We start from the raw sequence: 16,881 nt of genomic DNA, 5'->3' as shown, positions 1-16,881 counted from the left end.
GAGTCTTGCGGTCCAGCAGTAAGAATAATATTCATCTCGTTTCCCCCTCTGCCCACCCACGCTGGCCAGAGAACACCTGTCTCCGCAACCAGTATCGCTGCAGCAACGGGAACTGTATCAACAGCATCTGGTGGTGTGACTTTGACAATGACTGTGGTGACATGAGCGACGAGAGAAACTGCCGTGAGTCTTCCGTGCTCGGCCGGGCTTTCGGGATGTTGCACACTTACCGTTACTTGGAGGGCTGGCCAGCTGCGCCCGGGGGGCCGGGAGGAAGGGGCCTCCTGCTGCCAAGGTGTTGGCCGGTGGCCCGCCATGGTGGGTGACCCCAGTGTGAGCTGATGGGGCTTGGAGAACAGAGGAAGGCATTTAGATAGAGGTGGTTATTTAATTTAAAACCAAGCCCCACAGGTCAGGGAACTGCTCGTTAACAAAGGGTTTACCAGTTGGGGCCTGCCTGGCTGAAACTGAGCTGACTGGGGAGTCGGGCTGTCTGGGCTCTCGTTGTGGCCCTACCACTGTGATAAAGCTGGTGACCAGGTGGCATCCCTTGATCTGCTAATTCAGTGTTCAGCCTTTTCAGAGATGGGAAACAGGTTTTGCTTTGTATGCCATCCAGTCAGTGGATATTGGCTGCCGGCCAGGCTCCAGAGAAATCGTTCTAACTGATTGATGATGCCTAGTTTGGCTTGAAATGTGGGGATGTTGATATGTGTGCATGGAAACATCATCTTTGGACTGTAAACTTTCTAAGGGTAACTCCTAAAGCATGATTCTGTTCAGCAGGGTTTAAGGACAAGTAAGTACTTATAATGAGTAATTTACTTATGGCAAGATTTTAATTTTTAATAGTCTCGACATTAACTTCTTTTTTCTTTTTAAGATTTGTTTTTTATTTATTTATGAGAGACACACAGAGAGAGAGAGAGAGAGAGAGAGAGAGAGAGGCAGAGACACAGGCAGAGGGAGAAGCAGGCTCCATGCAGGGAGCCTGACGTGGGACTCGATCCCGAGTCTCCAGGATCACGCCCTGGGCTGAAGGCGGCACTAAACCGCTGCGCCACCCGGGCTGCCCTCGACGTTAACTTCTAAAGAGATGCTTTGCCCTCTGACACTGAGTAATACATTCATACATTCATTCAGCAAGTATTTGTTGAGAACTCCTTTGTTCTAGGCTGTGTGTTTGGCTTGGGAATGACATGGAGTCTGCAGTCCAGAGAGGAGTTGGAAGAGTAGAGAGGCGGTTACAGTAGAGCCAGTGAGCGTGAGAATGGGGGAGTGCCATATGCATATAGGAAGAGCACACAAATCAAACTTGGGTAGGCATTTATGGAGAGCCCTGAAGGGTGAGTAGAGGTGAAGCAAGCAGAGGTAGAGGGAGCATGATTGTCAGCAAGAGAATAGCAGGTATGAAAGCCCAGAGGTGAGGGTGTATGTGGCACGGTTAAGAAACTGGTATGAGTCATCAATAATATGAACGGGAGCAGTGGGGCAAGGGGACGTTGGGCTAGTTATGGTGCCCCCAGCAGCAGGTGCCTGGGGACTTTCTTCAGAAGAGCAGTTGAGAACCACTGAAATAACATGATAAGAATTTTGCCTTTGGAAAGAGAAGCAGTGGGCAGAAGGCACTGGCTGGGAGGAAGACCAGAAGCAGGGAAGCCAGAAGCCAGTGTGAAGACTTCTCTTGCAAATATTTTCCCACTGGAAATCCAGAAGCTCACTTGCCATTTTGTGCTATAAGAACAGGTTAGTGGGTGATTCCTGGCTCCATGGTGGACATGTTTTGCCAGCCATCTGTGGAGCCTGTCGCAGGTTCCCACGCCACCCCAGCCAGAAAGCAACCTTAGAGGCACTCAACTCACTGAAGTCATCTGGGCCCAGCAAAACTATGCACTGTCCTTGCTGGCTCTTACGAAGTTATTTAACAAACCTTTTCTTAGTCATTTTTCCTTGGTTTCAGTGGATGCCATTCACACCCAGGGAGAAGAGCTCACTGAATGGCCGATCTGGGGAAAGCATTAGGCTGTCTGTGCGTTTTTTGTTTTTGTTTTTTTCTTTTCTGTGAAAAGGACAGTGATAACACCTTCTCTGCCTACCAGAGTCTCAGGAAGGGGTGGTATTTGTGGGCGAAGAGCCAAAGCTCCTTAAAAAAAATATTAACAACATTGGAACCGAGCCTGGGAAGGACTTTATTACATATGGGGGGGGGGTGCAGGGAGGAGATGCTTCTTAGAATTAACACATTGCACGAAGATTGCCCAGACATGATTAGGCTCAGTGGAAGCAGAGATCTAAACTAGATGACCTTGGGTTCGATAGATGGGGATTCCACCCTGGGCTTTGGTTTCCACTAGATGACAAGCTGGGATCTTGTATTGGTTGAGTGTCCTGAGAGAGGGACCTCCCTCCATCCCTCCCACTCCCACTGCTTCAGCCCCCAAGCTCCGCACCAGCCTCACAGGGTCAAGTTTGCTGCTGGCTCTGACCGCCTCGTGGTTTGGTGTCAGCTTCGGCTGGGCTTGACCTTCCCAGGACCGTGAGACTTGCTTGCTGCCCTGCTCTGCTCTGTCTCCATTCATTCCACTTGGCCCAGGAGAGGCGATGAGGAGGGGTGCGGGGGTGTTAAAATGTGGAGCCTGGGAACCTGGAGGGTGGTGCTTCTCTGTGCCTGTGCCAGCGGTTCCCTTATCGAGGAGGAGGAGGAGGAGGAGGAGGAGGAGGAGGAGGAGGAGGAGGAGGAGGAGGAGAGCCGTGTTTATCCTGATGGTGGAGGCTCCTCGTCCATGGGCAGAGAGGCCCAGGCTGTGGCTGGCCACTGCTGTCTGGGAAGTTCAGCACAGCATCCCATCAGCTGCTGGGGAAGATGGGGGGTGGGGTGGGCAGTGGTGACCAGGGAGCCAGGGAGGGCTGTTGTCAGCACATCTCCCTCCCTTGCACAGACTCCTGTGCTGGGTAGTTGTCAGGCTCTCCGGGTTTTGACGTGAATGCCCTGCAGCCTTGTCATTTTTGCCTTCATCCTCTGCCTCCCACCATGAGCTCGATTACAGTGAAGAAACGGAGCCTCAAATAAATGCCACTGGGATGTCTAACTGTAGTGTTGTCCTTGGCTTTTCATTTCCCGGCACGCCACCCCCCCCCCCTCGCCACCCCAGGATCCTCTTGTGTCACATCATACCTGCTGTGTCAGCGGCTCCTGAGCACAGCCTTCCTTCCCAAAGCCTTGCCTGGAGGGTCTCTTGCTGGGCTCTAGGGACTGTGCTCACTCCCAGATAATTTTATTTAGAAGAGGGAGAAGAATCTACTTCTGTACCCATCCTGGTGCAGGAGGGCAGAGGAAGGACAAGGAAGAGATGTGACATTTGTTTGAAGCCTGTTCTGCTTTGCAGCCTACCCAACGGGCTCTGGTCCCAAACCAGTTTGCTTATTTCCTTTCATAATACTGCCTCAGGGTAGGTGCTATATTATCTCTGTTTTACAGTAAAGCAAACGGAGGCACGGATCAGTTAGGTTATGTAACTTAGAGACTTGCGATCTGTATCTAGTCTGTGTCATCACAGCACTTGGCCACGTTACCTTATCCTCCTCCTGCCATGTAGGAAATGGGCTCAAGGAGGTTAAAGTTAATTGCTCGAGGCAGAGGCAGAGCCAGGATCTGGAACCCAGTCCTACCTGATGACAAGACCCACGTGCCTGCTATAAAATTCTTCCCTGACACTCCTTGTGTCATCGATACGGGGAGGTGCCTGCTTCTCCTGTAAGATTGGGCTTCTTAATCATCCTTGTCTAAATGAAGGTGTCTCTGCCGAGTACTTAGAAAGACACCTTCAGGCCTGGGGGGTTGGGGGGATGTCGTAGGAGGTGATCCAGCCCATCTCTTCCAGCTGGACGGCAGTATGTCACCCTCCCAGCCCAGTGCCCATCTGGAAGCCGTCCACGGAAAGATAGGCTCTTCTTGCCCTTGGTTGTAAATGTCAGGTTCTCATGTGATTTGTATATTTTTTTTTTGTCTCTGTTGCTGCAATTAAAATCTGCTGCTACTCTGTTTTAGTTCCTTCTCCATGGGGATGTTTGTATTTAGGGTAAGGCGGGGGGATTAATTGTTCCTCATGAGTATATGGTCTCTCCCGTTTTAGCTACTACCATTTGTGATCTGGACACTCAGTTCCGCTGCCAGGAGTCTGGGACCTGCATCCCTCTCTCCTACAAATGTGACCTGGAGGATGACTGTGGAGACAACAGCGATGAAAGTCACTGTGGTAAGGGGACGTGATGTCCAGGGACCCCATTCCTGAGCAGGGCAGCGCCTTTACTCACTGAGCTGCCGTGGGTTGCAGACGGAGGATTTCTGAAAGCATCTCAGGGTTTTCTTTCTTTCTTTTTTCTTTTTCTTTTTCTTTTTTTTTTTTTTTTTTTTGAGAGAGAACGCACATGTGGGGTGCAGGGGAGGGAGGCTGGAGTAGAGAGGGAAGGTCAGAGGGAGAGAGCACTCAAGAATCCCAGGAAGGCTCCTCACTGAGCACAGAGCCCAAAGCTGGGCTCCATCCCAGGACTGAGATCATGCATGACCTGAGCTGAAACCAAGGATCAGACGCTTAACTGACTGAACCCCCCGGGCGCCCCCATCGGGGTTTCTGATATCCAGCCATATGACCATCTCTGCCTCCTTGGTAGGAATGATTCATTCGAAAGATCACGGACCCTGCTTTCCCATGCAGGGATGCCGTAAGCATGAGTGTGATAGTAAGGAAGATTTGTAACTGAATTTAGGTGGTTATTAAAAGCTATATATGGAACAGAATTGGCCCACACATCTGGGCGACCATGAGACTATGAGACTAGATCTCTACCTTTGTGAACGGCTTTTTTTTTTTTTTTAAAACCAATCTAATTCAGTAAACTCTGTTGGAAGCCAGCAGATGGTACAAATGTTGTTCGAACATCTGTTTTCTGAATGGAAATTTTTACATTTAGGAAAATAGTGCATTGGAATTGCCAAGAGTGATACAGGCTCTCTGGTTCTGTCCTTTTTAATTTCTGACTAAATGACTGAGAAGACTTCTTCAAGGTGACACTGTTAGTTTGTGTCAGGATAGGACCCAGAGCCGTGTTTCCCAGCCTCGCTGCACAGCCCAGCCCTGCCTGGTTCGGGCGGCCTGTCTCTGTGAATGGCTCTGGTACCAAACTCAGCGTTGCTGACCTTCCAAGGAAGAAATGTTATGTGGTACATGGAGTGCACCAGACTGGAGGGATCCTGACCAAAGGGGAAGTGAGAACAGAGGCCAGACGCTGGCCCAGACAGTGTGAAGAGTTGGTGGCTCTCGCTAGCCACCCACGGGGCAGGTCCAGTCTAGCCTCGCATGTGCTTACAGACAGGGCCTGCTTTTTCACCAGCAGCTGACCCCAGGGGCTTACACAAGGGGAGCCAGGGAAATGCTCCTAGGCTGGCTCTCGGAGGAATCTGGTGTGTGTGTGTGGGGGAGGGGGTCACATCATTTTCCCTCATCTTGGTAAAAATAGGAAATTCCGAAAAGCAGTCTTTTGGGTTCAGTGCTGTCCATCCTTTCCTTTAGCGTCTGCACAGGGTTGAAGGGCACAGCTTAGTAGGAAGAAGACTCCAGTGACGTCATCTTGCTCACCTGTTGGGCACATGTTGGGTTCCCCGCTTATGGCCTGTTAGTGTCTCCTGAATCCTTGCCACAGTCCCAGTCCCTGATAGCTGCAGGGCTGGGTCCTCTTCATAAGTCTCCAGACTGTTTCCTCATAAATATCTGAATCTCTAGCTTCACCACCAACTTGTCTCCTGAATGACACACCTCAGGCAGCCACCCTGGGCCCCAGGCTTGGCTCCCCTTGTTTCCCTAGATTCTTTAAAATTCCCATTGAAAGCTCTGTTTTAAATGACATTCCCAGGGTCTGTAAAAGAGGTCGCCGGGGTAGCCTGCTTGCAAGTCTTGGTCAGGCTGCACGGGTTCCCTTGCCTCAGGACCCCACCCTTCTAGAGACAGCCCATCAGCCGACGTCCCTGGAGCTCTGCCCATGGAAGGTCCCCGGTTTTTTCTATGTTGGGAGCTCAGCACTAATCTCATCATCTCCGATCTGAGCATCTCGTACTAGTTAGCTTGCTCAGAGTTCTCATTATCCCCTTTTCTGAACCACGGACTCCATCTCTAGAATGCTTCTGTTTCTTGAGAATTCTTAGGATTCTACTTTCTGGGTAATTAGAGCATTGCCTCCTAACCTTCTCATTGTAACAAGCATAGATAATATTTGTCAAGTGCCCCAAGGTAAATGGATAAAGCTCTTCTGGGCCTAGGGGTGACCAGGGGCAAGGATGTCAGGGTGTCAGGGGTGCCTGGATGGCTCATTTGGTTAAGTGTCTGACTGTTGATTTCAGCTCAGGTCATGATCTCGGGGTCCTGGGATCAAGCCTTGCATCACGCTCAACGTTCAATGTAGAGTTGGCTTGAGATTTTTCTTCTCCCTGCTTATGCATGTGTGAACTGTTTCTCTCTCTTTCTCTCTCTCTCTAAAATAAATAAATAAATAAATAAATAAATAAATAAATAAATAAATAAATAAAATCTTTAAAAATAGAATGTGAAAGTGTCAGTATCCCAGCACACCTAGAGTCCATCCTTGGTTAGCTGGCATTCCCCAGCTAAGTCCATACTGTACCTGGATAATCAGTGATAATTTGGGTAATGGGTGCTACTCTAGCCCTCAGGAGTGCTGATGCCTGAGCTCCATCCGAGATGGATCTCTGAGTCAGCGTTTGTCCTCACTGCTCTGTGTTTGTGATCTCCCCTGCAGAAATGCACCAGTGTCGGAGTGACGAATACAGCTGCAGCTCTGGCATGTGCATCCGCTCCTCCTGGGTGTGTGATGGAGACAATGACTGCAGGGACTGGTCCGATGAAGCCAACTGTACTGGTCAGTGTTCCGTGCTCTCCGTTGACAGCACCTGTCTGTGTGTGTGCTGGTTAGCTCTGCAACCTTCCACGATCGTAGGCTCTAGACTCTAAGAAATGGACCTTAGGCATCAGCTAGTTGCGTGCTTCTCAGAGAGCTGGACTCTGCTGAGCTTGCGCTAAAAGGAAAATGGACACCCTGCTTTCTTCATTGAGAAGGTCTTGCTGTGCAAAAAAGCATTACCTAAACAAGTGTCCCTGAGCGATATGGTCGATTTTGCAATCTGGCTCAAGCTTATTTCTTCAGGACCAGTCACCCCAGTTTATAGACTGGCCCCTGGTCTGGGGACTACACATTGAGCAGCGCTGAACTAACTCATGGTTTTGAAGGGAGCATCAGAGAGTTCCCCAAACAGTGAAAACCTGAACGGTGCTTATACCCATTTGGGGTCACATCACATGAAAAAGAATGTTGGAAACAGCGTGAGAATAGGAGAGGAAGACGTGGTGGTATGAGGTGGAGGTAATGTCATTATTCTCATGGGTGATGAGAATAATGTTCACTCGTGTTCATCACATTACTTCTATGAAGGAATAAATGAAGGAGTGAATGAATGAGACCCATTTTACAGTATGCTGGAATGGGGAGAGCAAGGATTTGGGGAAACCGTGGAGGAATAAAAACTGATCCCACTACCTGAGAAGTACATTTTCTCTGCACCCTCTCCAAATGATCACTCAGTTCTATCTTAAATCCAGTGATGGGGCGAAGGTTATTTCATGTAAACATTTTGTGGTAGGGGCAGATCTGCTTCTGGGCTTTGTGTTGCAATTCATTGGTATTGCATGAACTTGTCATTCACGTGGTGCGGATCATTAATCTTGGGGCGGGCCTTCCAAGTCCCCTGTCTTAATCCTTCTCACCCCATCCATGTACCCACCCGTTCCTACAGTGCCCAGCACCGGGAACTCAGAGCAATGCCTACTGATTTGCGGAAGCAAATAAAAAGAAGGCTACACTCTCCTATCCCGAACCTAAATCTAAGTAACTGTTAGGTTTTTAGTTTAGATCTAGTTCCTGAAGGGCAGAAATGACCTTTGTATTTTCCCATTGCCCAGCGCCTGGTAGGAGAGGATGTGTTCAGGGAGCTTCTGTCGATTGGGCAATTTACACAACGGCTTCTCTGCGTTCATTTTAGTTTCGAAGTGACCTCAGGTGACCCTGAGGAGTAGATGGCTCTCCTCAAATGCCATATAATCACACAGGATAATCCACGATGTTACCAGATTCTCTGCCCTTATAAACTTACCCGAAACTTGCCCCTTGTCCTTTCTGGTGGAACCTCAGTGCCTTGGAAGGACACAGGAGAAGGCTTCTCTCCAAAGACAAGCATGGCCTGTAGAGGGAGGAAAAAAAAAACAGTGTCCACAGAGGAACTGCTATCAGCCCAGGAGCCACGATGCTGTTTGGAAACCGTGGGCTTGGGTGGATAATTGGTTAATAAATTAAAGGGGCGCACTTGGGCATTTCAGTTTGTAAATTGCAAAATGATTGAACATCTTGTTAGCACAATCACATGAGTCAAGTTTGTGTTTCAGCAGCATGTGCTGCTCCTCTGGGATGAATTAACAACTCATTTCTATGGGTGGGTTCATCTGAGACTCCTGGGTTTTTGTTGTTGTTGTTGTTGTTGTTTTGTTTTGTTTTTTGGCAAGGCTGTCTGGGGAACATGTAAAGTGCTTACACCTCACCTGCTCCCTTGTTCCAGGGACTGTTCTTCCAAACCTACTAAAGATGATTCTCTTTCCTTGTCATCTCAAGATAGTTGGCAGTCAGCCGTGAGCTCATTAGGATGCGTGGCGTGTCCCTCCGTTTCCTGACCTAATACACAAAGTTGTCTGCCAAGCCACAATCAGTCGGGGTCGGTGGACTTCCTCTTGGCCTCAGCTTGTGGGCACAGTCTTTGGGCTTCTCCTCCCTGCTTTTTGTCTTTCATGGGACTTAATTTTCTTTATTCCCCTCTCCCCACCTCCCTGCGTCAATTTGACCGTAAACATTTGATTTCTGCTCTTTCTGGGGTTACGCTTAGACACCCCATGTGTCTTCGCACAGCGGCTCTCCGCCCTCCTAGACTCGCAGGGATTTCAGAACAGACTCCACACGTGCTTAGTATTTTCATGGTACATTTAAAAAATTCCTAATGTTAATCATTGTTATATTTCAGGAACCACTCACCTTTGCTTCTTGTGCCCAATGTCTCCTTTCCACGAGCATCTTTCTCTGTTTCTTGCAGCAGGAGTCCATGAGTGGTCAACTCTTTGAAGGTTTTATTTACACAAACATGTCTTTATGTCACTCTCAATCCTGAATTCATGATGGATCTGGATTTCTCGGTTTGTAATAATATTCCGTTAAGTATTTCAGTGGGATTATTCTATTTCCTTCTGGCCTCTTCTGTGTTGATTTGAATTCTCCTGTCAGGTGAGCTGTTCAGAGTATCATCAGACATCCTTTCTCTCTGGGTATCTGTAGGTTTTTGTTTGTTGTTATATAGTTACACCTCCCTAGGTGAAATTATTTTTATTCATCCCACTCTTGAGTCTTGTTTTCCTTCCAGAGGCTGAGGATTTATTTTTCATCAATTCTGGGGAATTACAGCCATGATGTTTTCAGTTCTCTTTGCTAGTATTTCTGGTTTTGTCTTCAATAGTTACTGTCAGCGATCTATGGGGCTGTGTCCTTCTGTTGTTCATGCTTCTGTTTTAGGATTTGCAGTCTCTTTATGACTCCGTACTAGAATCTGAGTTACTTCCTCAGTCTTCTCTTCTGGTTCAACAATTCTCTTTTCAGCTGAATCTAACTGGCTGTTTCTCACATCCGCTGAGCTATGTTTATTTCCACGGCTGTATTTTTTTATATCTAGAATTTCTATCTTGTGCTTGTTCCAAGTCTGGCTTTTGCTTTTCAGTGCCTTTTCTTTAAAAAAAAAAAAAAACTTTTATTTAATTTTAGTTAATTAACATATACTGTATTATTGGTTTCAGAGGTAGAGTTCAGTGATTCATCAGTGCTATATAACACCCAGTGCTCATTACATCATGTGCCCTCCTTAATGCCCATCACCCAGTTACCCCATCCCCCAATCCCCTTCCCTCCAGCGACCCTCAGTGTGTTTCCTATGATTAAGAGTCTCTTATGGTTTGCCTCCCTCTCAGATTTCATCTTGTTTTATTTTTTCCTCTCTTCCCTTATGATACTGTTTTGTTTCTTAAATTCCACAGATGAGTGAGATCATATGATAATTGTCTTTCTCTAATTGACTTGTTTCATTTAGCATAACGTCCTCTAGTTCTATCCATGTTATTGCAAATGGCAAGAGTTCATTATTTTGATGTCTGAGTATATATGTGTATAAGACATCTTTATCCATTCACCGATAGAAAGAGCCCAGATGTCCATCAATGCTCTTTCTTTACGCTTTATGTTATTATTTCTGTGTCATTAATCATTCAAGTTTTATTGATAGTCGCATTTTTCCCTCTCACTCGCTTCCTAATAGTCCAGTGCTCTGTAATTCCTACCATATGAATTCATCCATCCCTTCTGCCCCAGCATTTTGGTTAATGCTTTTGATCAGGTATTCCTGATCAGAGGGTCTTGCTGAGTCAAGGAGCATCAGTCCAAGTCAGAGAGTGGGGTGTAGGATAAGTAGGATAGGTTTCCATTAGAAACTCCGATCCTCTAATTTCATGGTCATTTACCCCATTTGCCCATCCTGCTGTGCAAAGGATTCTTATTCCCCTCCCCCCCATTCTTTAGTCTGTATTAAAATCAGTATCTTCCATCCTTATAATTAAGTGAAAAAGGTAAAATAATTGAACATGTATTACTTAACCAGACACTCAGTGTCAGAGAGCTAATAAGTTACTCAGAAGATTGGAAAATTCAGAAAAAGAAAATGTGTTAAGAATTCCATTCATACCTGGCCACTTAAATGAAATTGTGCAAACTGATTAGTCTTTCTGAGCTCAGCTTCTGTGATAGATTTTGGAGATCTCAGACATGCCTCCCAGAATGGTCATTTGGAAACTCCATTAGCACTCTGAAATTGTTTTCAATTAAAAGTGAACCGCATAAGCTGAATAATAAGTAGATCAGCATGGCAGTGAGCTTAGGGAACAGTGTATCTCATGAAAGGGAGCAAAGCTTTGCGGAGGAGTATTTGCAAGGGCTGTCAGACTTGTAAAACCATCAGATCAAACGTGTGGTTTGATCAAACCATCAAACCATCGTATTCCAGGCGATGGCTGTTACTGCTGCAAAAGCTCATGTAACGTGCAGCCTATATGTATTCCTCTTCTCGGAGATGAGTGTATTTTAATCTCTTTTTAAGATTTTATTTATTCATGGAAGACACAGAGAGAGAGGCAGAGACACAGGCAGAGGGAGAAGCAGGCTCCCTGCGGGGAGCCTGATGCGGGACTCGATCCTAGGACCCTGAGATCACGCCCTGAGCTGAGGGCAGATGCTCAATCGCTGAGCCACCCAGGCATCTTATATTTTAAAAAGATGTTCAATGGAGTCTGAGAGCCAGAGGTTATATAATATTAAAACTTCATGTAGACCCGTTTCTATGCTATGCACATAGCCTTGGTAGTCAGTGAGATAAGACAACAGATAATGGACCACCACTTGTTTCAAAGTGGTTTGAAATATCAGGTTCTTTGTACTTCAGACTGCTGCACAAAATAGCCCCAAATTCAGTAGAAATTCTAGAGGGCATTGGAAGCCAATTTTCCCAATCCTTGAGTAGCAGTTGCCAACCATCTTGATTGAATAAGTAACTATAGTATGCCCTCAATAACCCACTTTTGTTTGTTCTGCTCCATGTGTTGCAAAGACATCCTTGTCGACACAGTTTAACAGAGAGCCCATCTAACTCTCTTGTTTTATGTCAGTGGTAAACAAGGCCAGCCCTGGCTTTCACTCAGCAGTGTACAGACACAAACAGCTTTCTGTTTTAGCAGAGGAAAGGGAAAGCTAATGGAGAGGTGGTTAGTAGTGCTGGTTGGGTTTGAGGCAGATACTCTGCATTCAAACTAGTCTTTGACCAGTGTTTCAACACGTTTCTAAAGGACTTACAACTGGCCTCAGCCCACATATGCAAACAAGGCTGCTGGTTTATAACAACAGCTCTGTTTCACTTGTGTCTTTTTCTTTTAATGGTTGTAGTGGACATCACACGTCGTTGGCTGATAGATGTCACTCCTGACTATTGGGAAAGTTAGACAAGTCTAGGAGGTGCTGGCACCTTTCTGTTTTGAGTTTGAGTAAATCTTCTGTGCTCTCTGGATCTGAGGCTTTGCACATTTGAAATGGGGTAGTTTGTTGAGAATTATAAAATCACAGCCTTTCAGAGCTTACAAGGGTCTTTACATATCAATATAGATGATGAAGTGGAGGCCCCCCAAAGAGTGGCTACATCGGGTCTAGAGCTGTCTGCAGAGCACACACCACTTCTCCTTGTCCCACAGAATCTGGATGAGTGAGTGGGTTCATGTGAGAAGATAAAGTAGCAAGACAGAGCAGAAGCCATACAGGCTTTGGACTTGGAGAATGCTGGTGCTATTACTTATCTTTGTGAATGTGAGCGAGTATCTTAATCCCCCTAAGGCTGTTACTTAGGGGATGTGGGAAATAATCCTCACGTCATAGGTGGTTGTGAAAAGTAAATTATTTCTTTTTAACATGTACATCTATACTTGTGTAGCTTTACAGACTCACAGAGTCAAGTGATTGCTCCACTAGGAGCGCAAGCCCAGGTGCCTGGCTCCTGGCCAGGGAGGAGCTCAGGCTCTCTGGTCCACACCTTATTACCCAGCACAGTCTCCCTTCGGTCAGCTCCTTGGTGGTTGGTGGGGGAGCGGAGGTGAAGGTGGCACTGACATTGTCTCTCTTCTCTCTTGCTGGCAGCCATCTATCACACCTGCGAGGTCTCCAACTTCCAGTGTCACAACGGGCACTGTATCCCCCAGCGGTGGGCGTGTGATGGTGACATGGATTGCCAGGATGGTTCTGACGAGGACCCAGTGAACTGCGGTAAATGCTCTGCTTTGGTCTCCACGTGGAGCGGCCCCAGTGTCTGCTGGTCAGGAGAAGAGGGGACAGATTGGGCCGGGCGTTGGAATACTGCTCTGCTGTGCCCTGGCGCCTAGGCCGACCACCAGACAGGCCTTCCCGGGTTTTAGATGGCATGGCCATAGGATGTATAGGGGTGTGTTTTGTTATCCTCGTTGGCAGGCAAGCTGTTTTGCCTCATTGGTTTTCCATAAACTTTGCAGCAAAGAAATGGAAACCAGTTCACCCACCCAGAGTGCTAAATACAGTCACCAAATACAGAAATGAGCAGTGTTCCACCAGAAATTAGCCAGCAGTTTCGGTATAAATAGCGTACTTTATGACTAAGAGTTCTGTGTTATGGTCCTTTGGGAAAGTGGTTACCACCTTGATTTCAGAAAGAACTCTGAGGTCATCAGCTACCTTCACAAAATAGCTGTCCCACGAACACAATGTAGAAAATTCGTTTTTATACCAAATATCTTTTTTTTAAAGATTTTATTTATTCCTGAGAGACACAGAGGGTGAGGCAGAAACATTGGCAAAGGAGAAGCAGGCTCCCTGTGGGGAGCCCGGTGCAGGACTCGGTCCCTGGACCCTGGGATCACCACCTGAGCCAAAGGCCCAACCACTGAGCCACCCAGGTGCCCCTATACCAAATATCTTTAAGGTTCTCTATCCATATCCTTTTTTTATAGCGTGGGTAGGAAAAAAAAACCCTGTGTTTCTCCTCTGCTCTCAGCATTCTGCGCACAGTGTACTTCCACACTTCTTGGCCACCCCATGCGTGTTTTCCACACCAAGCAGTCTTCAGTACCAGCTGGGTGTCCTGCAGTTAACTCGTTCCTTACACTGTCTTCCTTGGAATAGCATCAGATTTCACAGGTTAAGGGCACGGTCCCCAACACTGCCCCCCACTTCAGATGCCACAAGCCTCAAGTTGTCACCTGTACTTCTCACTGACAACCTATAAATCCGTCTCCTCTTCCTTGGCTTCAGTGGTTTACTAGACTGTCTCACAGAACTCAGGGAATCACATTTCCTAGCTTGTTAGAAAAGGATGTGTGATAAAGGAGAGAGAGAATGAACATCCAGATGGAAGAGAAAGCATAGGGCAAGGTAGAGGGAAGGGTTGTGGGGCTTCCAAGCCCTGTCCAGACCTCCTGCTCTCCCAGCATCTCTGTGTTCAGCCACCTGGAAGCTCTCTGAGCCCCATACTTTTTGGGATTTCTAGAGAGGCTTTATCGCATAGTATGAATCGTTAAGCTAGCTCCCCCCCTCACCCCTCCCTAGAGGATTAGGGGTGGAGTTCAAACCAAGGCTCTAATCATGGCATGGTTTTTCTGGTGACCAGCCCCCATCCTAAAGCTATGCAGGAGCCCACCCAGAGTTGCCCATTAGAACACAAGACATTCCTGTTACCTAGGGAATTACAAGGGCTTAAGAGCTCTGTGCCTATAACCAGGGCCAGAGACATATATATATATATATTTTTTTTTTTTTCCTGTTACTTTGCACCATACCTTCCAGATCTTCATGGGACCGTAGTCATCGTCTGCATGTTGTAAACTCCATTTCTCTCATGTCACAGTACTAAGCAGAGGTCTTTGCCTATATCTGTATTTTTCTGTAGCCCACATTTTCATGGCAGATGCATATTCACTTGATATTTCTCATAGTATACTTAGTTGCTTCCCGGTCAGGCATTTGAGTGTTTTCAGTTTTACACTATTCGCAGTAAAATTATCCATTTTTATTTTGGAAATGAAGGCTTATTTTTTCTTGAAGATACTTCCTAGGATATGTCCCTTAGTATGGAATTGCTGGGTCAGAGGTTCTGATGGATTTTAATGATTCTCCTTAAGTGTTTGCATGTTGCGTTTCCGAGTGATGATACCCGAAGCATTTCCATCAGTAACATAGTATCTGTTTCCCCACGTCTCTCTTGAACTTACATTTTACCTTTTTAGCTGTTTTCACTAATTTATTGGATAGGAGTCTGTCTTGTATAATTTTAATTTTATACTTTTTAAAAATACCTCTTACACTTAGTGACATTAAGTATTTCCCGACTCATGGACTCACTTAGTGGTTCTGTTTGATTCCTTAGAATAATTTCCTAGGCATGATGATTTATTAGAGGATTAAAACACACTTTCTTGCCTTGCTCCTGAACCCCCTGGAACTGGTCTCCTAAGCGTTGGGTTTGCAGTGGCCCTGACTTACCTGCTAGAACTTACTTTTAAGCCCTAACGTCGGGCAGTAGCTCTGTGTTCAGGAGAAAGGGTTACCTTGTGCTAAGAATTCTCTACTAAGCACAAAATCTAAGATTCTTAACATTGCTAGAATGGACTTTCTCTGAAAGGGCTTTAGTTTAGAATTCCTGAAGAATTAAGATGGTGATTTAGGAGAGCTTTAAAAGACCAGGATTATAATCAGGATTCATGTCCTCCTTTTTTCCACTCACTGAAGCTTTTCTTAAAAATAGGTACTCAGTTTTTTGAGTAGGTAACACGTTTTCATGGTTCAAGATGGAAGAAAGCATCAAGAGGTGTATGGTAAACATTTTTCTCCCCATCTGCCAAATCCCTACCGTGTCCACATGGGAAATTATGATTGTATGCCCTTTTAGGATATTTTTGTGCATATCTGCAAATTTAAATGTACTGTGTATTCTTGTTCTCTTTTACACAAGTAGAATGCCATGCGTGTTGTTTTGTACCTTGTTTTTTCCACACAACTGTGTATCTGGGACACATTTTTGCAGAGTGCCTCTTCAGTGCCTTTGTAGCAGTCTCGTGTTTTAGGGTATAACGAGGTATTACAGAGTCCCCTACTGACAGACAAGTAGGTGGTTGTCCGTGCATTACAAAGAGCATTGCAATGAACAGCCTGGTACTAACGTCATTTCTCACTTGTGTGGGTAGATCACGTGTTTGCCATGGCATCGCTGGGTCAAGGTGTGCATGCATTGGTTACTGTGACCGCGGTTACCAATCACCCAGTCTCCTTAGGGGTTTGCCCATTTAAACCCGCACAACAACGCGTGTGAGCACCTGCTTCTTTCCTCTTATCACTCTCTTCCTTTATCAAATTGCATTTCAGAGAAGAAGTGCAATGGATTCCGCTGCCCGAATGGCACCTGCATCCCATCCAGCAAGCACTGTGACGGTCTGCGGGATTGCTCCGATGGCGCGGATGAACAGCACTGCGGTGAGTCCTCTCCCTGCCCCGGGGAAGCACAAATATTGGACTGAACCCTTGCACCTCCTCAGGATCTGCTGGGGGTTAGTTTTTAACCGAGTTTATGCCGGACTCTGGGAGGCTGGTTTCAGGGTGCCCTGATTTGGGTGGAGAGGAGTGGGAAGGGGAGCAGTGTTGGGGTGATCCTGGAATAAATAGGTCGTTGCTTGGTGAACGCTGCTGTTGGTTGCTCTCGCTCTAGGTGTAGACCCAGTGTTTTGAACTGAATACTTATTTCTCCTACTTGATGGGTTTTATTCATGTTGCTGGTGATTACTCAAGTCACATTTTCGTCGGCCAGGTGACTCTCTTATCCCAGTTTCCTTTAGACTCCTAGAGGTTGTCTTGGGCCAGTGGTGCTCATCTGTGAATGTACTTTGCTTGGCTCCCCGACTCCCTCCCACCCCCAGATTCTGATGTAATTTGTATGGAGTGTGGCCTGGGCATTGGGATTTTTAAAAAATTGCTCCAGGTGATTCTGATGCACAGTCCAGGTTGAGAACAGATGTAGTTGTGCAGGGATTGGCAGGCTGGGCTGTGGGGAAAAGCCAGCCCCCACACATAACATGTTCTGTTGAATGGAGTTTTCTTTATTTTTTTTTTTTTAAAGAT

General features: G+C 46.5%; 1 protein-coding gene across 1 annotated transcript in view; it reads left to right on the top strand.

Moving 5' to 3' along the window:
- SORL1 (sortilin related receptor 1) overlaps positions 1-16,881 on the top strand; it is a 157,086-nt gene that overhangs the window by 99,080 nt on the left and 41,125 nt on the right. The window contains exons 23-27 of the mRNA XM_025465194.3: positions 70-183; positions 4,134-4,256; positions 6,811-6,930; positions 12,883-13,008; positions 16,132-16,239. Of these exons, the coding sequence (XP_025320979.3) occupies positions 70-183; positions 4,134-4,256; positions 6,811-6,930; positions 12,883-13,008; positions 16,132-16,239 (591 nt within the window). The remainder of the gene's footprint in view (positions 1-69; positions 184-4,133; positions 4,257-6,810; positions 6,931-12,882; positions 13,009-16,131; positions 16,240-16,881) is intronic.

This window comes from Canis lupus, chromosome 5 (assembly GCF_003254725.2).
Source record: "Canis lupus dingo isolate Sandy chromosome 5, ASM325472v2, whole genome shotgun sequence".
Classification (NCBI taxonomy): Eukaryota; Metazoa; Chordata; class Mammalia; order Carnivora; family Canidae; genus Canis; species Canis lupus.
The sequence above is the reverse complement of the archived record's forward strand: the minus strand, read 5'-3'. Positions and strand labels throughout refer to the sequence as shown.